General features: G+C 38.0%; 1 protein-coding gene across 3 annotated transcripts; it reads left to right on the top strand.

The window, feature by feature from the left end:
• The first annotated feature begins 6,948 nt into the window (after positions 1-6,948).
• On the top strand, positions 6,949-16,267 carry HNRNPAB (heterogeneous nuclear ribonucleoprotein A/B). 3 transcript variants are annotated; one of them, XM_072400776.1, is made up of 9 exons: positions 6,949-7,022; positions 7,275-7,495; positions 9,207-9,375; positions 9,458-9,616; positions 11,458-11,589; positions 12,627-12,720; positions 15,339-15,473; positions 15,700-15,779; positions 15,955-16,267. In XM_072400776.1, exons 2-8 carry the CDS (start codon positions 7,299-7,301, stop codon positions 15,768-15,770), a joined length of 957 nt encoding a protein of 318 aa, XP_072256877.1. In that variant the 5' UTR covers positions 6,949-7,022; positions 7,275-7,298; the 3' UTR covers positions 15,771-15,779; positions 15,955-16,267. The 3 variants fall into 3 exon arrangements, with proteins under 3 accessions (XP_072256877.1, XP_072256876.1, XP_072256878.1); XM_072400775.1 differs by having other exon boundaries at positions 15,700-16,267; XM_072400777.1 differs by having other exon boundaries at positions 7,275-7,456; positions 15,700-16,267.
• The last annotated feature ends 9,645 nt before the right edge of the window (positions 16,268-25,912 follow it).

Genomic DNA, 25,912 nt, shown 5'->3' on the forward strand with positions numbered 1-25,912 from the left:
ATAATATAATTGGCCTGGTAAAAGGCTTGATCGGTTGGGTTCTTTTGAATCCCCAATACAAATCCCCCTATGAGAAATCAAAATAGCTACTTGGTGGGCTTTTTGGGGCGAATTACTTGGGAGGCCAGAGAGTCTTGCAAACTCATCTAAAAGTTCAAAAAGCTTTGGTAACATTATTATCTTGATTAGAGCTGATAGTTATTGCTAGGGGCTCTATGACTAGCATGAATAGAAAGGAAGATAATGGACAACCCTGTCCTGTCCCTTTCTAAATTGAGATATTGGTGGATAAAAATCCTCCCAGGGATTTTTGTCCTGCAGAATTGTCATATAAGGAGTTCAGTTGATTAAAGCTGTTAAAAGCTTTCTTTAGGTCAGTGGAGCGTAGCATAGTTTCGCTTGTAAGTCCATTCCCCCAATTGGTTTGTAGCAATGAGATAAGCTCTATCTCCTTTATCAGGAGACAGCCTTATCTTCTTCCAGGAAGAACTTCCAGGAAGAAATTAAAGCATACAGACATTTTCGTCGTTATCTTCAAATCGCAATTTATTAAGGAAATAGGTCTGTGATTGGCTGTCTCTGTTGAGTCTTTTGGTACAACGCTGGTTTTTGGTACAACGCTGAAATAGGACAGATTTGCTCCTGGTGGAAGGGAGTGTACCACCCTTAGGAAATTGAAATATTCTACTAAATGTGTCAGCTGTGGACTGAAGGCTTTATATTAGGCATTAGAGAATCCATCCGGACCAAGTGCGCTACTAGAATCGAGTAATTTGATGTTTTGAGTAATGGGGTCTTCCTCCCATCTGTAAACCACTGCTGCCCCCGAATGCTGTGTTGGAGCAGTTTATGGAGCCGGAGGGGTGCCACATGAATCAAGCCACTACTGCCATCTTCCCTGGAGCATGCACACTTTTTTCAAACCTTATTTGATTTATATACTTATATCCTCATGTTTTCCATAAATTTCACCTCCTCGTCACAGCAATTTATTCTACTTGTTTACTTCCCCTGAAAAATCCAACACAGTGAAATGCATCTGAATCTAAGTCACATTCAATGTATTTCCATAAATCTTCATAAGACTCCTCCCATTTGATGTGGGCCTTTTAAAGACTATTTTGGACATCAAGACTGCTCTTGATTCCCCCATTAACGCATTGTGATAACATATGTCTCCACTTATAGTGGACTTTTTTTTGTAATTATCTATGCTTTGTAATAGATGAACTATGTTTAGTCCTATGTGCACTTCATTAACCAAATAAAAAAAAAACAAATGTTCTATATTTGCCAAAAAAAACTCTTTTCTTTTGCCTTAATTCTTAAGGGTAAAATTCCTTTCCTATTTCTTCCATGTTTATGCACAGATATCGGAACATTAAGTCGCATATCTACCCAAATATTCTTAAATTCTGTAGAATAAAGGTAATATATCCTAGATTTATGGGTATAACATGTAACCAAATGCAGCATATTTGCAAAAAAAATCCATTTTCCTTCCTGCTTTATTGAAACACTAGGGATTAGCAATAGAAACAGAGGGAGAACCACCTCTAGGGCTTTTTATAATAATCTTTTATAATAATTGAAATCTCACTTTAATCCAAAAATAGGTAAATTTAGTTAGCAGACAGAAAGTGTGACTACCCAGAGGAACAGGACTCTGGAGCTGACAGTCATGCAGTGAAATTTAAATACAGAAGGACCCACCCATTCTACACACATCTTCTACTTCAGCACCCTAATATTCTGTGCATGATTTAAGACTCAACACAAGCGTTACATGTGCAAACCGACTAAGTCACTTCTGGGAGTTTTTGATCCCATAGTGGATGCAAGGACAAGGTGCCTTTACCTTCAATGGTCTATTAAAGATCTAAACATAGCAGAACCTGTGTATTGCAGAAACAAGTACTACATATGTTTTGCCATAGTATTGGTTCCCCTATCTTAAATGGAAGTAAACCCAAAAGTAACCCAAAACAATAAAATCACACTTACTTTCAATCGTGGAGATCAGTCTATCTGTCGGTAGGTTTCTTGCATTGGATCCTGTGTTGTCCTGGTATTCCTTTTCGGCCCGGTGCCGAGGGAGCGTCAGGTGCCGCCATCTTCTCCTCTCCTAATCCAAAATCTTCCTACTGCTTCAGGCGCAAAAAAAAAAAAAAAAAAAAACAACAAAAATTTACTTTAAATAAAAGGGTTGTCTACCCTTTAATGTAAAGTCAAATTTCTGAGTTTAGGTACGCTTTAAAGACAAAAATTAGGAGGTGGTGCTGTACCCTTTATTTTTTTTTTTAAAAATTAGGCAGGCGCAAAAAAAAAAAAAAAAAAAAACAACAAAAATTTACTTTAAATAAAAGGGTTGTCTACCCTTTAATGTAAAGTCAAATTTCTGAGTTTAGGTACGCTTTAAAGACAAAAAAAGAATGGAAGGGGGTGAAACATATTACTCACCTTGTGGATTAGATGTGTTAGAAGTGCCCAGATTGTGCTATCAGGAGGAGGAGGGAGCTTCCTGAGCATGCTCAGTGTTGGCTCCATGAGAGTGGGTGTGTACTATAGTCCTGGCAATCAGCTGTGGATGCTCCCTGCCCACATTTTTCTGTGTCTTTGTCCATGCAGTTGTCGTTATCCCCATGTATAATCTTTCATATCATCCACAGCACTTGTCATTGAAATGTGACCCTGAGAGCTACTAAACCAAATTTCAGCCTCTATTCCATGGCAATGAGCATTAGAGTACTGCCAATTCACTCTGTGCTGTGGTGCCCCAAATATATACTTACTCACAAAACTTTAAGGCTGCGTTTAGACTGGAGGTGAGGTTGTGGTGCGGTTACCGCTTTCTCATGCCATTGAACCCTGCCTATGGGGAGACGATCAGCGCCGCTTACTGGAGTCAAATCTGCAGACGTTACGGTGTGACAGACTGGGCGGCTGCTGGTGTGTCTGTTACACATAGCAAGCTAATTAACTTCTGTGGAACCTAATTTCTTAGGAACGGGGAGATGTAGAGACCTGAAGATGTAGTAGTAAGAAAATATACCCCTTGGCTATCTGTCACATACATTGCATTTCTCTGGAAGTATCTACTGCAGAGATTTTGAGGTACAAAAAAGCCTAGCGCCCCCCTATAATTGACAGGACACATTTTATGGTGTAGTTTCTGCTCTTTGGTACAGGAATGATACGTGGGAGCAATATATGACCGGCCAGCACTGTGTGATACCGTGTTTCCCCGATTTTAAGACATCCCCATTAAATAAGCCACCCCCGATTTTTGAAAAAATAATTTAAAAAAGACACTCACCCGTGAATAAGACATCCCCCGATATTTGATCCTGTGTGTGTCTCCTTGATGCTGGCTGCAGCACGTGTCTGCTCCTGCCTGCAGTGAAGAGTGAAACTGAAAGTAAAAAGCTGGCATTCTGCACCAGGAAGCAAGCTGCTGATCCCTGCCCTAACGGAGATCCCTGCCCTAACAGAGATGCCTACACTTAATTACCGGTAAGTGAACAGAAGGGGACAATCAATGGCATAGAGTGATCAGAAGAGGACAATCAATGGCATAGAGTGATCAGAAGGGGACAATCATTGCATAGAGTGATCAGAAGGGGACAGTCATTGCATAGAGTGATCAGAAGAGGACAATCATTGCATAGAGTGATCAGAAGGGGACAGTCATTGCATAGAGTGATCAGAAGGGGACAATCAATGGCATAGAGTGATCAGAAGGGGACAATCAATNAGTGATCAGAAGGGGACAGTCATTGCATAGAGTGATCAGAAGGGGACAATCAATGGCATAGAGTGATCAGAAGGGGACAATCAATGGTATAGAGTGATCAGAAGGGGACAATCAATGGCACATGAGTGATCAGAAGGGGAATATGAATGGCATAGAGTGATCAGAAGGGAACTAACAATGGAACATGAGTGATCATGAGTGGCTTTCAACAATAAATGTGTACTGTAATCTTCTTCATGGAAAAATAAGACATCCCCTGAAAATAAGACCTAGGGCATATTTTGGCATTTCAAAAAATATAAGACAGTGCCTTATAATCGGGGAAACAGGGTAGCTTTAGTTTTGAATTTTTAATTAATGAAATGTCGCATTAATAAAATGATCAAATTATTATCATTAATAAAATCATCAAATAGTGAGGGCAGATTTGTAATTTCTTTTATTTGTACATTAAGTAACCTAAAACATTTCAATGTAATCTCATTTTAAATTAAAATGATTTATCTTTGATGTTTGTTTGCATTGTGGCCCAGAAGTTTTATCTCAATGTCAACAGCGGACTCCAGATGAAAAAGGGTTGAGCACCGTTGTGTTGGAGTTATCACCCATATATATATTACACTGGAGATGTATACAAAGATTGCACATGTCTCATATTATGCCTAATATCTATGTATGTGTAACATTTGTAACCTTTGTTGCTGTAAACTTTTTATAGGAATATTTTGATTTTGTTGTTTTCTTTTGTCTATGCTTCATGACAGGTCTTGCACACCCATCTCTATTTCCAATGTCATCAGGAGCCAGCTCCAGATTTTGTGAAAACCAACCAATTGGGCCTTTTATAATACTTATAAATTTATAATTTCCTTCTTGGAAATGTTGCATGGTTACCCCAGAGACTGAAAGATTACCCTCCCAATCAACCTAAAACCTTTTACTGTAAACAAATGAAGAAGAAAGATGTGGTACTAATGTTTAAAAAGGAAACTTTATTTCCAACTTAAGGCGTACCTAAACTCAGAATTTTCACTTTACATAAAAGGGTAGACAAGCCTTTAATGTAAAGTAAGAATGTTGTTGTTTTTTTTTTTTAAGTACAACACCCTTTAAAAAAAAAAAAAAAAAAAAGTGCAGTACCGCCCCCTAATGAATGGGAGCGCAAAGCCTCCTGGGATACCTAAGTCATGCATCCCGGGAGGCACTTGGGTGCTTCTTATGTGCATGCCCCCAGCATCTCGGGCATGCGCAGAAGGCGCCTTTTCATGAAAAAGAAAAAAAATTGCAGATTCTACACATGCGCAATGAGTTCGGCAAAATTTTTGTCCAACCTACGTCACCCGATCTCGCCTGGGTCGGCAGAAGCACAGAAGGAGCAGCCTTCTGGGATGCATGATGTAGGTATTCCGGGAGGCTCTGCGCTCCCATTCATTCTTGATCACCTAGGCGATCGAGAATTAGGGGTTGCGGTGCTCCACCCTTTAAAAAAAAAAAAAAAAACGTAGAAAAGAAAACAAGGAAAAAAGGGTGTTTGATTGGCAATTGTATGTTCAAATTGTGCAATAAACAAATATTGTCTATAGTTTTTTTTCTAGATTGAAGGTCAGCTTTAAAATAACCAAAAAAGGGATGTTTTTATATTGAGAAGGGGAAGCATTTTGAAAAGCCACTGTAATTTTATAAATAGAAAATCTGCATTTATTCCCACAACAGCCTCAGTTGGTATCAGATAGGGGAATTTAAGCTGCATACACACGTGCAATTATATTCGTTGGAAAGGATCTTTCACAATCCTTTCCAACCACTATGGACTGCACTGCACGATGCATGACCCAGTGCTGTACATACAGCACCTTTCTGCTCTATGAAGGGGGAGGGGGAAGCGACAGAGCGGCACCCTGCTGCGGTATCTCCCTTCCCTTGAATTAGGATCATTCATCGTCCATTGCCTGTGAATCAGCCAGGACAGTCGTTCGGACGATGGGCGCTGTAAACACGCCATACCAGTCCTGAGCCGACTGATATCAGGCGAGAACCATTGGACCTGTGTACGTAGCTTTACAGTAGTGTTCGAACAATTCTGCCTAATGGTTAACCTAACTATGTAGAACTAAAGCTCTCTTAGGCTGGGTACACACGTGCAATGGTTCTCGTCTGATAATTGACTCAGGGCTGATATCAGCTGAGACTCTGGCGTGTGTACAGCGCTCATCGTCCGAACGACCGTCCTGGTGGATTCACGGATGACGAACGATCGCAATGGAAGTGAAGGGGGTGCCGCTCCGTCGTTCTCCCCCGCCCCTCTCTAAGGATCAGAACTGTGCTGTATGTACAGCGCTCATTCATGTTAGTCATTGGAAAGGATCTTTCATGATGCTTTCCAAAGACAATTATTGCACGTGTGTACATAGCTTAACAAATGTCCTAAATCTAGTTACTAGTTTATATTCTAGATAATGTAATGCATTTTATTTTTAAATTTTAGCTGATCAAACATATTCATTGCAAAACATGTTATATATATATATATTCTTGTGTGTGTTTTATTAGAATTGTGCTGCAAACCTGAAACAAGTATAGAAATGATAAAAGTGATTTAAATGATTTCATATATAGAAAAAACTATGCAAAATGTGAGATCACCTAAAATTGTGTTCAGATGTTTACATCCTACCCTGTGACATATTACACGTTCTGTTTACTTAGCTTTTTTATAACTATGAATGTTAATAGAAAAAACACAGTAATCGTACTGCAAGGATATAAATGAGTGAAGCTGTTAAAATGGGTAAACTCGAGTATTCTACACGTATTTACCAGAATATTTTATTCAAATTAATGTGTCGCTCGTTTTTTTCACGAAGCCATTTTATATCTGTGACGTCAAATCTCGCTTCTGTGAACGTCTCGAGGGGATTACGTGAAAGTGAGTAAATGTTAAAGGAGCTGCTTTCTTTTATAAAATGATATCGCATGTAAGTGTGTCGCTATAATCATTACACCGGCCGGCGCGTGCAACACAATTCAAAGATATTTTCTTTGGGAAACCAGGGTCCCGAATCAGCGGCTTATAAAATCTCGCGATGCCAACATTTAGAGCTACGTGATAAATGCTCCAATGGTGAGCTTTGGTTAATACAAAGGACGTTTGCCAACAGCCAATAGCGGTGCCGCGTCTTTAAGAGTGCATCTTTCCGGCTCTATAAAGGTAGCCACGAGTTAGCATTGTCGGTAGAGTCCATTTTGAAGGAATTGAGCTGCTGTGGGGGTGTGTGAGAATTTGTCCCTTGACGTTGTTTGATTTTGGTATTTTTGGCGGTAGTATAGGGTTTGGTTTGTGTAGTTATTTTTAGCAGGCCGCTCTTGTTTAAAACTGCGTGTCCTGCTATACGACGTATTTTTGATGAATGCGGTGGGGGAGGGGGACGTTTAGCCGCACAGATTTAGTGTTCTCCTTTGTAGGCCTGTAGGAAATACGTAGCCGCAGAATTTTGTCTTAGATTTTTGTTGTGTTTTTCAGGCGTCATTTATTTGACTTTTAAACATGTCTGATGCTGAGCAGCAGTATATGGAGACCTCTGAAAATGGCCATGAAGCCGGAGACACCGAGGTCGCCGAAGTGAAACCCTCTGAGGAGCAGGAAGGCCAAAATGGATCCGAGGGCGATCAAATCGATGCGAGTAAAGCGGAGGAGGACGCAGGGTGCGTAGCAGAAATTTCTTCCCCTTTAACTGAAGGAGTGTAAGTGATTTACGATTTTTAAACTTTTTTCGCTTTTGAAATGTATTCCATGTATAGAGGCCGCTAAATGTATTTTGCCAGTTCCCTTTGTTCTGTAGGCTTTTGTTGGCGCCATCTGGTGCAGGGAGGGCCTAGGCCACCTCAACACTTCCAGGGCCTTTGTTGCTTATCTCGTTGTTGTGGGAGGGGGATGGGGGCTTCTAATGTTGGTGGCTGTGTTTATATTATTCACTTATTGTTTGTAAATGTTAAGTAGAAACCCTTACCTTGTGCTATGTCCCAAAATAAATATTTCTTCTATGGTAAATATTTTATACCTGACAACGAAGATGGTATATGTATAGTGTGTGTTTTTATGTTTTTTTTTCTCTAGGTATGTTTTTATAGTACAATTTACAGACGTGGGTAAAATGTAGTGTTTAGCTGCCACCTAGCATTTTGCAGTGATCTATTCCGGTCACATCTTTATTTAGTTTGTGTGCATGTTTTGGGTCCACCAGCTCATTCTAAAGAAAGCACAAGCCTTCTACTGTGACTGGAGTCTCATGCATTTCCCAGTCACTATAGTGAAGCGTAAAGCTTTCCTGTTGCAATTATCATTCCCCAATCTGTTTCTCTTCGTCCTCCCCTCATATTTTAGTTTTGCCCTCCCTTTACGCCCACATGCTGCTTTCTGTGTTGCTATCTTAACCTTCTCAATCCATGTAATAAGTCTGCCTGATTCTCTAGTCAGTTTTGATCTAGTCTGATCATTTTTATTTGGTTATCAGTCTGAAAGCATGGCATGTGTTTTTAACATATTGTGTCTTTATGACTTTGGGGATAGAGATCTAAATTTACCAACATGTCTGGGGAGGGGGAACAACAAAAAAGTGATTGTTAGTAATTGGTAAGTTGAACTCCTTATCAACTGGCAATGAAACTGGCTAGGCTGTCTGTAAAAAAGATGCTGGGTCTAACCTTACTGTATTTTCTTGGCACTGCTCTGTACTAAAAATATTTTGGTGTGTATTGTCATTTTTACAACCTATAACCTATAGAAAGTTAAAACATAATGCATTGTGAAGATATTACTGGTGTACTTTAAATGTTTGCCCTGGATCATAACCTTTGCTTGCATTTGGTTTCCTTTTTTCCAAGGAAGCCCATTTATTCCTAGTGGAATGGGAACATAATGCACTAAAAATTGAATGTGGTTGGTCTATTGTGTACTACAACAAGCCATGTAATTTTTTAGTGTATTGTCAGTTGGATACTGCTCAATGTATTTGATGGGTGGTACTGAAAGATGTTACACAATCTTTGCTTTATAACATCACCTCTAAATGGACCCTAAACAATTTTTTTTGATTGGGGGGATTGCTTTTCTGAGCCTAATACAGTATATAGCACTGATATATTACACAGCGGTCCATATTGGTGTTACTAGCTGTGGCTTTTGCCATCAGATTCCCCTGCACCATCAAATTTGTTGGCAGCTTGGCTCCAGTGGGGATCCTGTCATGGCTTGGTATAAATCCTATTGTACTATTTTATTTGTAAATGGTTTGCTTGCATGAGTAGGCTTCAATTGCATTTGGTAAACCTGTGAGGTGACCATTTAATTTTCAAGAATAATTATCTCTAGTGGTTATAAATTGACATCTCTAAAAATGAAAACCCTGGACTACTTGTATTGCCTGCTAAACTATCGTAACTTAAAATGTTTTAGGAAAATGTTTGTCGGTGGCCTCAGTTGGGACACAAGCAAGAAAGACCTTAAAGATTACTTTTCAAAGTTTGGTGAAGTGACTGACTGCACAATCAAAATGGACTCCAATACTGGTCGATCTAGGGGGTTTGGCTTTATTCTGTTTAAGGATGCTTCTAGTGTGGACAAGGTTTGTAGTTTGCAGAGTTCTACCCTTTTTTAAACAAAAAAATCCAAAGTTCTCGACTGCTTAAGGTTCTTTGTTATGACAGGTTCTGGAACAGAAGGAACACAGACTTGATGGGAGAGTAATTGATCCAAAAAAGGCAATGGCGATGAAAAAGGATCCAATAAAAAAAATATTTGTTGGAGGACTAAACCCAGAAGCAGGTGAAGAGAAGATCAGGGAATACTTTGGAACATTTGGTGAGGTATGGTTGCTTTCATCCATGCACATGGAGCTTTTTAGAAATCTGCTGAAACCGCATTTAATTGAACATTTTTTTTTTTTTTTTTTTTTTCCCCTGACCTGCCGTAGGTGGGGTAAAATCCCTTAGACACGTTAAGCATTGAGTATTTTTTTTCCCCCTAATAACGAGGAGGGGGGGGGGGTATACTGTTTTTAAATGCTTAATGTTTGGCATGCTAGCTTTATTTAAATTGCCCCCTCCTTGCTTTGTAAATTTGCAATATTTTTTAGATTGCTGACTAGTTTGAATATTTTTAAACCTGCCACTTCTGCAGGTTTAGTTACTGAAAGTAACTACAATTGTTAAAAGGGAGGTGTTGGAAACAAACCTGTCTTCAATTGGCTGTAGAATACCCAGAAAATTTTAGCTGCATACATCACATGACTGCCCCTTGACCTGTGAGTCCTGAAGATCTGACATGTTCGGATGTAGCCAGTTGTTTGAATTGTTATACTGTCCGTTCTGAGGTAGATAGGCCTGCTGCCCTAAAGAAAGTATACTAACACGTTAAAAGCTGGTTAATCCAAGGTAAAACTTAAGTATCCTAAAAGTAAACAAAGGCAATGTTGCATCTCTGATGTGATTTTTCCTAAATGTTACATGTGATGGCTTGTTCATATTTTTGCATAGTAATCATATTAACCAAAATGCTATCTACATTCTTGTCTTGATGTGAGATATTTTGACCATGGTTTAAGGTCTAGGAAAATGACCTTTGGTCGGTGTGTACTGTAGCCAGACTCCTGTGAACTACCCAGTTAAGTTGCCTGTTCTAGGGTTATACATTTTAGGTACTACCATAACCTAGAGAGGGGAGCTATTTGGAGGACTATGGTTGAGTGTTAAATATGTATAGTAATACCTAGAATTGTCAGCTTTCTACTTTCTCTGATACTTTCAACTTTTTAATGGTTGCTCTGTATCCGAGACTTGTTTTTTGTAAAAAGTGTAACTATTGGTTTATTGTAGTGTAATTTAGGCCTAATTTGATGAAACACCCAGGAGTGCTAATGGGCAAGTAACTACCTGGCTTTTTGCTGCATTTGCAAATTTTGGGTTTAGTTGAAACTGTTCTTTTAAACAAAAAAAAACTGCTTGCAAATGCATAAATGCTTGCATAGTGGTAACCATAGTTTCCAATTAATATGGATATCACTGGGATGGCAAACTGCTCTTGATTATTGCTTGTAGCATCTGTAAAGTGCATAGATATTGAATTGCCTTCTGCTGTCAAAAGGGCTGGGGAAGTGTTTATTTTTTAATTTTTTTTTTAAATGGGTTTTTTAAAAACTTTTTAATTACGGTTACAAATGTATCATAAAAAAAGGGAGAAAGTTACACCTTACAGTGGGGCAAGCTGTCTGTTCTGGTAGCAGAGTGGAAACCAAAAGTATGTAACACAGACACTGATAGCAGAGTTGGCAGTCCCCCAAGTCTCGCTGAATTTTTGTTTTTAAAGCGGGAAAACTAAATTTTGTTGACTGACTTGGAATTTGCTGCCTTTGCCATGCATTGGCAAAGCTTATTGATTTTAGAAGGCTTTTATAATTTTGAACCCTAGTTGTCGTAAGTTTTGCGCCAAAACTTGTATACTGAATAATCCCTTTTGCCAATGCTATTTTACAATTTCAGAGGTATTAGGCACAAAGGCACCCTTACTGACTAACCCTCTGATGCTAAGTGTCTGAATGCTTATTACCAGAAAGAAGGCAGCCTATTCCAGCTGGGGAATGTTTATGTACAGAAATCTAGAATGACTTGGGTTTTTTTTAACCTTTTTTTATGTGATTTTAAATTTACAGATTGAATCTATTGAACTTCCAATGGATCCAAAAACTAACAAACGAAGAGGCTTTGTTTTCATTACATTTAAAGAGGAGGAACCTGTAAAAAAGGTCCTGGAAAAGAAATTCCATAATGTTTCTGGCAGCAAGGTAATGTCTTTGTTTTCTTTTCTTTTTTTTTTTGTTTGTACTAAAACAGCAGGGGTTTTGGTTGTAATGGTAGACAAATTTTAAACTTTCAGTGTGTAATGCTTGTGGAACCAATTTCAGCAGAATTAAGGGTACTAACAAAGAAACCCAGTTTTCAAGTGGACCTCAGTCTATTACCTATTAGTCTTTTCTTGCACAAAGGGGAAACATTTAGTGAGTACATGTTGTAATAAATCTCTAGTGTGGCTTTCTTTTTGCTTTATGTACTTTGTTGTAATGGTCACTTGTAGGTTGGTCAGTAGGAGCTCTGGGTTTTAAAGTAATCTGCAAATCTTGCACCCTTGCATTTCTTTATACTGAACAATATATAGAGGGTTCCCATGACACTTAAGAAAGCCAGCAACCAACCCCCCCCCCCCCCCCCCCCCCCCCCCCCCCAACTACTACACGTTTTGGTTGCATTTCATTTTCTAACGTTTATGGAAGCCACGGTTTCATATAAAGAAACATCTAGAAAGTGTGTTGCCTAATTCTACTGTCCCAGTGAACTCCAACTGTGTAGGCCCAATTGCAGGCTGCCTTTTACTCAAATGTACAGGAATGCAACACACACAAACTTTGCTGAATGTGGATCTATTAGCCTGGTAGGTAAAACAATCTAAATCCTAAATTGCAACTGCAGCTTGAAAGTCCTTTATTTAGTGAGCATTTTTTAACTGCCTTTGCCCTGCCAAAAAACTTTATTGGGTTATACTGCCATCTACAGAATTAACAGTTGCCAAATAGGATGGCAGCTCCAGGGGTGTGGCACTAACAGATTCCTGGACATGTCATTGCAAGACGCCAACTAAAAGGTGTCATATTTGGTGTGCATACTTGATGATTTAAAAACCCTAGAGGTAGCTGTGTAAAGGTTTTCCAGAGACATATTCTCCCTCTTGAATACTACTTTGCATCTGATTCTACTTTTGTTTTAGATTTGACATGGGTAGTGCGTGCATGGGTGTCTTATAGTTTTTCTTTTGTTTTTGTTTTAGTGTGAAATAAAGATAGCTCAACCCAAAGAGGTTTATCAGCAACAGTATGGTGGCCGAGGAGGCTTCGGTGGAAGAGGAACACGAGGTGGAAAAGGTAATGTTAAAATTACAACAGTTTGTAGGTTTCAGTGAAATGACTGCAGTGTCAAAGTGGATACCACGTTTGTTCATTAATTGTACCTGTACATCTGATTTGTTTCATTTACAGACATTTGGCTAATTAGGTGAGCACAAATGGCAAGGACTTGTACAAGGCTGCTGTGCTTTATCCTGCAGATATTTTTTTTATTATTGCATCAACCAATATTACATAGCATTGTACATTAAATAGGAGTAGCAAATGACAAGACAGTGACACAGGAGGAGATTGACAATCGTGAGAGGTTGTGGCAGTTGGATCTTTGCTACTGCCAGTTTAAATTTTAGTGGGTTGAGGAAAAATCATTTGCCCCCTCATGGTTTCAGTGATGCTAATGGCAAACATTTCCATTGGATATACATTTCAAGTGTTTAAAAAAAGGTATTTATATGGTGCCAACATATTACTGACATGACACAGGAGGAGAGGACCCTGCCCAGAAGTGCTTGCAATCTACACCTAAAGAAATATGTACACATTAAAATACATAAACTCCATTTTGTGTTGTATCGATGGGGTGGGAAGGGTTACTGGTATAAACACCAGGTGAAAATACAGGTGAGGAAGAAGTCTTAAAGTTAATGTAATAGTTCCTTTCTATGATGGCTACTATATTACATTTTTGGTTTTGGCACCAGATTTGGATTATCTAAAAGTGATTAAATGTTACGGTTAGAAAAAAAAATGGTGTTTGAGTTTTGAATTCTCATACAAATGAGGAACAGCCATAGCAATACAGTAAAGTTCCCTTAATCCTAACGTGTTTCACAATACTTGATACTTTACTCCCTACTTCCCCCTGAAGCAAGTGGGACAGGATGAATGGTCAGTTTACATACCTTATATAAATAGGTTAGTCAAGAGTTGAAAGTAAGATTTTGTGGAGTAGTTACCCTAATATTTGGACCAAGTGTTTGTATGTATAGATGCCTGTTATGAGACTGTCAAATGTCCCTTTTTTGTGGAGCAGCCTATTTCAAAGGAAATATTGGTTCCCATTCATAATTTTTCAATTTAAGGGGAACTTAATACAGGTCTGTCAAGGCGTTCCAAGCTGTGCTGGGACTTCTTGACCTAAGATGTGGAAAGTGCTTGAGTTGAAAAGATTCAGGGGCAATTTTCAACTGCCATTCTGAACTTGGCCATAGAGAATAGTTTCTTTAGAGTAATGTATAAAATCCTTATTGGAAGGAGAGCCCATTGGGGTTTTCTTGCATACCAAGTGGAACATCATACATGCTGTGTTGGGCAGTTTTATTGACTGTTTTGTTTTGAGTGCTTATGTTGGCTTAAGCGTGCGCAAATGACAGATTATCATAGCGGGTGCATACAGCACCATGGCATATGTAAGTATAGGCAAATATGGTGCATTCTTAGTTGGTAAGGGGAGTTGCAGCATTCACGCTTCCAAAATCAGATTTTTAATGATGGCCATCTACCAGGAATATACCTGCAAGTTTAAGCTTAATGTTAAAGAAACACAAGAGAGGAGGGTTTTTGAAGCAAAATGAAGATATCTTGAAAATGATTTCAAGTGATACAAAAACATTGTCAATAGTCCTTTCATAAACCAAATGACTGGACAATATATCATTCAATCTGTAACTTGGCCCTATGGGGGCACTAGACATGAGACTTCTAACCAGGATATATAACATATAACAAAAATATATCATGTTGCATAGGTATGTTGATGACCCAACATGTTTCCCCCACCTTGGGCTTCTTCAGGTGTATTGAACATATAGCGAAGTTACACATATTAATTTGACCATATGTACTGTAGGTGCATAATAAATACATAGTGAGTACAAAGTATAACCGTACATATAGAAATTATAAAGATTGAAATAACTTTTGTATATCAAAATGAGTAATAATGCTTAAGATAATTACTGGGAGATAGGGGTGTTTAACTCCACTTCCTTTATTTGATGTTTGGCCATCTTGATTGACCCAGGTGACTTGATTTAGTCCTGGCAGCTCCATTGGTAGACTGTTTCCTAGCAAACACTGCACATGGCAATGCTCGGCAAATTTTTACATGAAAGACTGCAATTAGGCAGGCAAGAATGCTTTTCACCTGCCCCTTTCTGCATTGGAGCCTTGTCAGATCCCAAATTTCAAACCCCAAAATCTTAGACTTTTATTATGGCATTTTGATTTTAGTAATCCCAAAGCAAACCTAGTGAAAACTCTAGCTCAAAAATTGCCAGGACTTGGTACTAACTGACAAAAGAAACTTGCCATATCTGTGCGTACTTGTGGATTATGGGAGAAGCTTACCACCCACAGCATTAGGTTCTGCTTTAAGGGCGAAAGGAAATAGCTGCCGTTATGCTTCCTTTTACAAATGCTGAAAGCAACATACTTTTGCAGCCGCTTTTAATGTCTCCTCCTCAACTTCTATCTTGACATAAAGAATCCCAGCTATTAGAGCGGTTTAATTGAACACTCTTTAATTTTAATTCTTTAAATCAGGATGGGTTTATTTCTTGTCCTTAAATATCTTTACTGTCTTAAATCCATGTCCCCAGTGTTCATATTCCTAAAGTCTCAACTTAAACTTACAGGTCAGGGGCAGAACTGGAATCAAGGCTACAACAACTACTGGAGTCAAGGGTATGGAAATCAAGGTTATGGAGGCTATGGCAACTATGACTATTCTGGATATGGGTATTATGGATATGGGCCTGGATATGACTACAGTAAGTACTAGATTTTTTTTTATAATGCATACATATTTTTCTTTTTTTTTTTTTTTTTATACCCCCATTCATTAATTTATTCATCAATCCATTTTACCTTTGAAATTGTTAATGTGGCAACATGACTTGCCTTTAACAAAGTACCATTTTTTTTTTGTGGGGTTTGTTGCTTTAACCAGTTGGCATTTATGGTTGGACAAAATAACTGACTTCCATATATTTGTAGGTCAGGGCAGTGCAAGCTATGGAAAAGCCCCTAGACGTGGTGGTCATCAAAATAACTACAAGCCATATTGAACACTTCAGGTATGCAGTGGCAGTGTCTGCGTTGCAGAGAAAATGGAATTCTGACTGGATATTGTATTACAGCTATATTAGTACAAACTGATCTTGTTAGGCTATCATGTAAGATTCCTTGGATCTGTTCAGATGTTCATTATTTAAATTTTTGCAAGAGATTAATTGCTGATTTTATCACTAGGTAAAAAAACTGAACTGATTGGGGTCTGCTTAAACTGCAGCTCTGCATCTTGGGACTGCCTCTTGGAGTTAAGTATGGACTCTGTTACTCCAGTTGTACAGAACAACTCGTCCTAGGGAACCAGTGTCATTTTTCCACTTTTTTTTATTTTGTATTGTTTTGTGTCATACATTTCCAGTTCTGGAAGTGTTAATTTTACTGTACTTTTTGGTACCTTTTTGGATTCTAATGTATTGTAAGGTATTTTACATGTGCGGATTCTCCATAACATTTTGAAGCTATCCAAGCTTTTGAAATAAAACAACTTTGAGTAGCCTGTCTTCGTGTGTGAAATTGTATTTAGTAGACAGGAACAAAAGACAATATTACAGAATTGGGCCTCAGTGCAGTCTAATTATACTACAGACATTCTAGTTGGCAAGTAACAGTGCAATTGTCTACATCATTGGCTGTTGGAATTGTTTGCTCTTGCTAAATGTAGGAAGGATTGTACATTCACTTTGCCATCTAGCAGTCTTGAAGCAATGCTTTATGCATAAACCATTCTATACATATAGAATGCTTATTATGGTTTATTTGGATAGCGCAAATACACCTCAAAGAATAGCTTGAAAATGAAGCTGCTGTTATGTTGCCAGAGGACATACAGAGGATGTCAAACGTCATCCCCTCCATATCACACAACCATCGGTCTTCCCAAATTGGGCAATCGGCGGTGCAAGCACATCCACTATGCCTAAGACCACGGCTGACTCAACTCCCAAGACGGCCATATTGGGGAGAAAGATTACCAAGTACACAGACTTGGCATCAGGTAGTTCCAACCCAAAGGGAGCGCTGCTGGGTCTCCCACACGATGGGGAGCAGGAGGAGATGAAAAGATGTAGATGGTAGATTCATATTTAATAATAAACATTATGCAGCATGACAATTGTCTAATAAAACTTTTACATAAGCATAGAGTCCATCTATGCTTACATAACAGGTGAGTTTACAATATATAGTCGGTATTATAGAAAAATTAATACAGTATATTCAAATATGATATTCTCAAAATAAAACATTATTATACAAATCATGTGCTTAAATTTATTGTCACAAACTTACCAATTAACTATTACAAAAGTATATTATACTAATCTCGATTATTACCAAAAAAATCAAGACTTGAAATCTTGATTATCTTGAAAGATAAGGTCAATAAGTCACATGCTACCTAAAAATGGATTAATGCATTACATCCAAGTTCTAAAAATAAGATTATGATACCACTCCAACATATTTATAAGAAGGGTTTAAAACTCATAGCATCATTTAACATCCCAATCCATTTTAGTTCACACTTGAGAAGACGTTTATCAAAATCTCCCCCTTTTTCACACGGATAAATATGATCTAAGGCTGCAAATGATAGTACATTGGTGTAAAATTGTGAAATGTGCCTACATGGTGGGCAATCAGAGTAATGACTTTGCCATTAGTAAAAGAATGTGTTCATATATTTGTTTACATAGTGATCTTAGTCTTCCCAATGTCAATACTAGCTCATATGCAGAGGATATTTTCAAAACATCAGAGAGACATTCAATCTGGGATTCTGAAATCCATCTACATTGAGTGCAGGTGTTAGTTACTTATAATATATACGTCTAGTCTTAGATATGGGAGCCAAAACATCAGCGACTCCACCAGATTGTGACAAAGTGAATGTGGTCTGCGATATGCTACTTCAGGATATGTTTTATTAAATTTAGAAACAATGGGATTAGAGGTGAGTATTGACCAGTGTTTTGGAATAAGATCTAATTACCTGATCTTATGACAAAAGTATTTAGTAATGCTTTAACTGTGTGTGTGTGTAGCCAAAGAGTTTTTTGGGTGTGAAGTATGTTGATCATAAATTTACCTTACTATGGGATCTTTTAAGTATTTTTTTTTTACTGTTACCTATCTCATAAATCTTGCCTGACATTTAACTCCTCATTAGTACGGTTGCACTTGAACCGTAAATACTGACATACTGTCAATGAGAAGTTTGGGATGTGAACTACCAGCGTGAAGGATGATATTGCCTGATGTCTCCTTACAGAACTTTGAGATTAATGTATTTGTCTTGGCCTACTTTATGTGTCAGATCAAGAATTATTATTATTATTAAACAGGAACATCTATTCAAAAGATGAATGCTTGCGTTGTGGCTCGCTATTGTCCAACATCACTTTTAGAGGGAGATTTCATGCAAACAAATTGATATCTTTAAGTAAATCAAATGGATCCATTTGGAATGGATTGGATGCAACATTGTGTGGGCCAAAAGGAGAGGCCTAACTTAAAAGTTTTCAATTTCCTCTGATGAAAATTTATAACTGGAAAGATTAATAACATCTAGGGAAGATTGGGAGGAAGTGTCTTGGTCATGTATTGTTTTATTGGGGCTGATTTATTAAAGCTCTCCAAGCCTAGAGAGAATACTCTTTCATCAGTGAAGCTGGGTGATCCCTGTGGCATGTGTTCTGCACCACCGTGGGTACAGAGCACGTGCTACAACTCCTGTAGGGCCATAAGTACAGTAAACTCGCTTCCGTTGATTAGTCGAGAAAAGGGAAACCCTATGATGGCTCAAACTTTTGCAGGGTTTTCCTTTTCTCAGCCATTTAGCACTATAGGTGAATGGGGAGACGTGTCCTCATTTTCCCACTGGTGCCTGGGGATCCCACACTGTCAGGAGTCCCATGGCTATGCTCATGTCATGAATGCAGCCGTGGGAATCATCCTTTCATCGTGGGATAACCTGTAAAAAGTAAGTTTAACACAGTTAAGCACAAAACACACACCTAATAAAATATACTATTATTATTTTTTGTTGACATTGGGATAAAACTTACAGTCCACATTGCAAACAAACATTAAAGATGTATGTTTAAAACTAGAATAGTTTTAATTAAAATGAAAATGAAATTAAAATGTTTCATGGTTACCATACATGCACCAAATAAAAGAGATGACAAATAAAGAATTTCTGCAATGGATACTTCCAGAGAAATGCAATTCAAGTGTCAGATAGCCAAGGGGTACACATTCTTACTACTACATCTTCAGGACCCTACATCTCCCTGTTCCTCCTACATTTCTAGTTGCTAACATTCCATTGAGACCAATGCTTCCATTCTTGAGACCATTGAGGGTCACAGAAGGTAAGTGATTAGCTTTGTGTAACAGGCAGCTTGCAAGCCTCTCATTCCCTCGCAACACAGCATCTGCAGATTTGACTCCAGGAGGTAGTGAGCGATACTGAGCGGCCCCTAGGCAGAGTTTCATGGCGCGATTAAGGGGTAATCGCATCGCAACATCACCACCAGTCTAAACGCAGTGTGGAAGTTTTGTGAACTTTAAGGGGCACCACAGCTCACAGACGATTGGCAGTACCCTAATGTTCATTGCCATGAGAGTGGCCCCCAGGGGGTCCCCAACATACAAGCTCAGTTTGGGGACCCTTGTCTTGAAATAGCTCTACTTAATGTGAAAATATCCCTGATTGCTGTTAGTATTTTATGCTTTTGACCCCGTATCTGGCAACTTATGTTTACAGGGCTTAATTTTAGTTTAGTAACAGCTCCTGGGGTCCCCTGTACACTTTCTATGACAATCAATGAAGGAGATATGAGGATTTATACACAGGGATAATACCAGAAGTATGAACACAGACACAGCTGTTATGCTGGTGCTGGGATTATCTCACAGTACTAGTAGCTCCCTCCCTAGGCAGCACGATCTTGATAGAGAAACAGGAGATGCGTGAGCCCCATCCTCGGCAAGACAAGAAAAGAGAGAGAGGAGAGGGAATGAGGAGAGAACCAGATCTGACAGCTCCTCAGTCCTAATGTGGCCGTAGGTTGGGCACCCCTGGTATAGATGAATAGGATCACTGTTTATGTGAGCAAATGAATGGGAAATATGAAAATCCAATAATATACATAGGAACTACAAAGTAGATATATAAGAATGCTTTCAAACATACAGTATAGTTTACAATATTGCATAATGATACATATAAGGTAAGACAATGTTACAGAGCCAAATATCACTCATTAGAGCAGAACATATTACAGTAAATCTGCTATTTGTGATTATTTAACATGAGTGATCATAACATCAAATAAATCCATTTGTCTAAGCCAATGTGCATAAGACTAATAACGCCATAAGCTTGGTACACTGAATTATCGAATACAAGTCAGAATGATTGATTAACATGGTTACCATGTTCAAATTATGTTTTGTGTTAGAAAATATGTGTAGGATTATATTGGTACCCTTCTAATAGTAATATTTAGATAGGGGTAGGTATTCTAGGTCAATGACAATTATCATAAGTTTAAACATGAACATATTAGGAATATGTAAGAATGCAGTCAAATCCATGAGATAGTGTTAGGATTTATATAAATAAAGTCATAAAAAGGATTTGAAACTGAGTGTGTCAATAAGCCTGGGGGCCGTAGTCGCATTAGGGGTCACTATTTATCTGTCTAGTTTCCAGTTGTAATAATTTAAAATCAAAATTCGCCTATTATAACATTTTACCTATTTTGCCAATTTGTTATTTAATTGTTAAGATAAGTAGTATAAGATAAGAGTAGATAAGACCATAAGTAGTAATCAATGGATATGAAAATAAGTCTAAGATTTCATAGGACAACATAGATCTGCATGAAGTAAGTCCAGGGATTTGGAGGGATATGTTCTAAGGCTGAGAATTTAATCATGTTAGGGTTGTAGTTGTGGCGGGTGCCGACGTGAATACCCACAGGACTCACAGTCGCCCCATGAGTAATAGAGTAAATGTGCTCATATATCCTTTTCCTAAAAGCTCTTTTTGTAGAATGATCCACATTGGCATGTGATTAGGTAGATGACTACACAGGTGTTACAATTGACATGGTATTTGGGAGGGTGTGTTAAACTGTTCAGTAATCCATGGCTTGTGCTTCTTCCACTCGCACTGGTTACAGTTCCCACATCTAAAGGTGCCTTTACTAAGGTATTCATGGAATCAGCTTCTAGTGCAAAGTGACTGTTCACTAGTTGGTCCTTCTAAGAAGGTGCTTTCAATGTTAACAAATTTAGGGCATTCATTGATAAATTCTTTAATTTTTAGGTCGGAACTGAGAATGCCCCAATGCTTCGTGCAAATGTGACAAAGGCCTCATGATGAATATTAAATTAAGTTATAATCTGGGTAGTGTTCATCTGTGTAATTTCTTTGTCTTTAGCATGCAAGTCATCTCTGTTAAGGGGTCTAAGACTAAGACTGAAATGTCTGTTGAATGAGTTTCTTGGAATAGCCGCATTGTAGTAGTTGATTTTTTAGCAATTTGGCCTCTTTCACTAAAACCACATTGGATGAGCAGTTTCTTTTAAGTCTAGGATATTGACTGTAAGGCATACTACGTAGAAGTGGTTCAGGTTGAGGTTGAGCGCTAGTGGCATGTAGGATAGTATTTCCTGCAGTGCTTTCCTAAAAGTGTAGTAATAATCATGTTTTCTGGACTAATAAATAGACGTAAGTCCAGTAATGGAATACTGGTGGTAATACAGTCCATAGTAAATCTGAGGTTGTGGGAGATGGTCTGTAAGGTATAAAAAAAACTGCAAAAATTGTAATAGTAGGACTACAGGACCAGACCAAAGTAATAGCACATCAACTTAAGTATACAGAATAGCATCTCTGGGTTACAGAAGCAAGGGAACACTCTACTATTACTCTGGGAGTAATAAGGTAAGAACAAACCCTTGAGCTGCAATTTTTTAAGTAGTGAATCTGACATTTAATAAATATTCTCTGGTGAAAAAAAAGTTGTTGCCTTAAAAATCACCTGCACCTGGAAGATTGTCCACTAAGATTGTTTAAATTCACTGCTTTATAAATTTACCACTTAGAAAAAAGCATGCTATACTACACTACTAACACAGAGAAGTAGGGTTTGTTCAAGGAAGTAAAAAATAAACAAAGTAAAAAAATAATGCAATATACTTTTACATGTGTATGCATTTTCAGCCAGCAACATAGATGTATTGAAAAATTTGCATGTGACTTTCTCTCTGTAGGAGTTTTTGCTCTTTTTGATCTTCACTGCAGTATTGGTCAATTAACATACCACATAATTTGTGTATCTGATGTTAAGCTTGTACCAAACATGCAGCTACTGTATGTACAGTGAGGGAAAAAAGTATTTGATCCCCTGCTGATTTTGTACGTTTGCCCTCTGACAAAGAAATTATCAGTCTATAATTGTAATGGTAGGTTAATTGTAGGTGTGAGAGACAGAATACCAACAAAAGAACCTTCAGAAACCCAGTGCTCAAAAGTCAGAGCTTGATTTGCATTGTGATGAGTATGCTATTTTTCTAAACAATGTCTGGAACAACCCATTTTACTCCGAGAAATGCACTATAACCAGTATGTACAACATTAACTTCCCTAAATAAGCGTCGTATTTGACACCTGTTTTTTCACAGAACAAATGACCACACTAACTGATTTCCACACTGGTTTTATTTTGAATGTCCTAATATTTCCCCTTCACTTTCTGCAAAGTAAAAACACAAATGTAATACACTTTTCTTCATGTTTTGCATTAAAATAGAATCTGCAGTGTTTCCAATGCATTTGTGTGTATGAAAATAAAATCTATTCTAAGGATTCTGAGCTTTTTTCACTTTATTCATTTTAATAAAGACCACCAAACAGCAAAATCAGTGCTAATTAGTACTCATGGTAATTAAAGAACTTCATATACACTTTAGGCTCTTTTTTTTAAATTATTTCCCTGTCAGTTCCCTCATAATATTTGTTTATTTTCCTATTGTGACAGCTGTGCAGTTTTGATAATTGTCAAATAGGTGGCAGAACGGGTCATTGTTTTAATAGTAACTGAAAGGATTTCAGAATTTCAGAAGACTTGATTGGGAGAATAATTTATTAATAGAGCCCTTGAATAAAATACACACAATAAAAAGATTCAATAAAAAAATGTTGAGTTTATCAATCAACTTGTTTAATGAATGTTTAACTTCCAAAAAAGGTGAAATGGGGAAAAGTTTTTTCTTTTTTTCCAAAAGGCATATAAATTTCTGTCTGGTCACAGCTTCCTAACTTGTTGTTTCCACCCTCCCTTTAGTAGTGAACCAGACTGACATTTTTCTGTGCCCCAAAAACAAAACATATTGCATTGCATCCTTGAAAAAATTGCTATTACTAGGCATTTCCAGAAGAGGTGGAACACATTTGGTTAATTACCAGAACATTTAGGAGATGTACTTTTCCAGTCTAGAGGTGGGGACCCCAGGACAATATCAAATTCCCAATATATACTGTACAATATCTTAAAATGAATTTTCCTCTATGACTTACTGTCATCATTTTGACCATCCTTATTCACCCATATAAATGCATCAACTGTTTTATATCCACTGTAAAACACTAAAGAATGGAAGCCCATTGCTAATTTAAAATGTGGGGGAGGATCTGGCTTTATATAATAAGTAAGGAATTAATTTCTTGAAAGCCATTTAAATTACATTGTCTCCTAAAAACAATTCATGTGAGTTTAAGTTTGAGTCAAGTTCATAGGGTCACATTTCAGCAGTATACAGAAATTGAAAATAAAATAATCACACTTGCTTATCCACATGTCTATTTATGGGTCACCCCCCTTAAGGACCATCTTAACTAACTTTTAAATGTGATCCCCTAACCTCATGTCTTTGTTTCTTTTAGACTCAGGACAGGAAAAAGATAGAGGAAACAATATAATGCTGTCATGAAGAAAAGCCAGGAATGGCTTGCTTGTGGTACACTTGCTTTTGAAACAGCAACCCCAATGTTCAATTTCCATACGTTTTTAAACTTTTGACCCCTATATTGACATTTTTAAAATGTGGGAGCTATTAGCTATGAGGCTCCCCTGTGTACCCTAAAAATTTCAAGTTGTTATGACATACAGTTTAAGAGATTTAAAGATTTTAACTTAGAGAGTTGTTACCGGTAGGCTGCAACATATGACATGCGGCCCACAAACAGCTATCACACTGTGCTGCTGATGACATCATTGTACATGCCTAGTTGTACACACCACTTGAGATTGCACATCTTGATTGGCCAATTGATAAATTTAACAAGCAGCTTTTTTGATAGAACAACAGTGGACAGAAGGGAAACTTAAATCATCATCTAAAGTGTGAAGCAGGCTCTACAACTTGACATAACCTTGACAGTTTCATTGTCCATAGCTCCGTTTGATATGACAGTCTTACAGGGTGACAGTCTTAAAAAGTTGTAGAGCCCTCCAAAGTCATCCTGGTTTCTCAACATCCTGTCTTGACAAATAAACCCCTCTAAGAATGGGCAATTCTCATATGTCAAAATTGCATATGTTAAATTAAATTTATGTTCCAGAATGTTAAAAAAAAAAACAAGCTGACATCAAAAATGGTAGCTGAAAACAATAAGTAGTCTCTATGTCAGAAAGCACTTGGGAGAGTTAGTCAATAGTCCTTCCTCCTACTAGCAGACCTATTCACATCCCTACAAACTTTAGAACTTAACAAGATTTCCATACCAGCAAACGCTGGGACCAGATGAATTTCCCCCCTTGATCCACAAGTTTCTGAAGGGTCTTTCAAATGAGCTGACCTTGGTTCTAGCAATCATCCCTGTATGGCCCAGATTGTAGCTTTACCTGTTTTGAAAGCAGTAAAGTGTTTAGGCTCCACTTTCATCTGGATCTCCTCTTACATGGTCCCTTGGTCAATTTGAACTCAAAAAAGTCTGCACTTCTTTCCTTGGATCTTTAAAGACACAAAATGATGTATCTAAGCTGCTCTGAAAGCCAAATAAACTATCAATACTACTATATCAGAGTATGGCATCTGCCTTTCTTTTTGCCAGCCTAAGGTGGCAGTCCCACAAATGCAACTTGTTCTGGGATGCCTTCAGATATGGGTGTCAGTTTTAATACACTGAAAGATCATGATTTCAGCTACCTTTGCTTTTACTGGTTACTGCTGGTAACGCCAAACCTGGAGTTGATCTGGTTCAGGATTGAAAACATTTGCTAACAAATAGCAAACGACTTTTAAGAAATCCATTCCAGGTGGGCTGTATCACCCAGGTTCACGGTTGAAAGTGTATTTTCTCCAGTCTTGGAAAGCTTTAAAAAATCAGGCCCAATATGTCTTACTACTGTATTGAACAGGCATTGTCAGCCTTAGCTACTGTTTAGTGTTGGTCAAAAGGTTATGTCTACTCTTTCCTTGTCTGAATAAACATTTTAAGCTTCTCTTCCTGTGTGGGCTTATTATTTATTATTCATATGCTGACATGGAGGTGTCAGGAAAACAGAAAATTGTATACTTACCAGACGTAATGTACCTTTCCTGACAATCTCCATGGCAGCATAAAAACCCACTCATATTTTTTTTGAGAAAGGCTAATTACAGAATGATAAGGTTATGGACTGCTTTGAATTGATCTAGTTACATCCTGATAGTGGAATAGTTTTTAATTACCATCATTTTCCTTTCCTGATAAGCGCCATGTCAGCACATGATGGGTTAATCCCTTTCCACTCCCACCCTCGGGACCTAACTTGATAAGTTCAAGGTAGTCTATACACCTAGTGTTTCGTAACTAGCCCTCCTCGAAAAATAAGGGTGGGTATATATGCTGGAGCATATATAATTCCTGACCGCTCCATGTCAGGTATTCTCGGAGAGTAATACTGATGTAATGTTTGCTGGTCCGTTGACCATCTACTTAGATGATAGGTTGGTTTAACCATCGAGCTGAGGCTATGCATAGGCAACATATCTACCACATCTGGAAAGAAAAGATGATAGAAAGCTCTTAGGCACCCAAGATACAATCTCTAAAACTCTTCTGGCTGCAATGACAGCT

This window comes from Pyxicephalus adspersus, chromosome 2 (genome assembly GCF_032062135.1).
Source record: "Pyxicephalus adspersus chromosome 2, UCB_Pads_2.0, whole genome shotgun sequence".
NCBI lineage: Eukaryota > Metazoa > Chordata > Amphibia > Anura > Pyxicephalidae > Pyxicephalus > Pyxicephalus adspersus.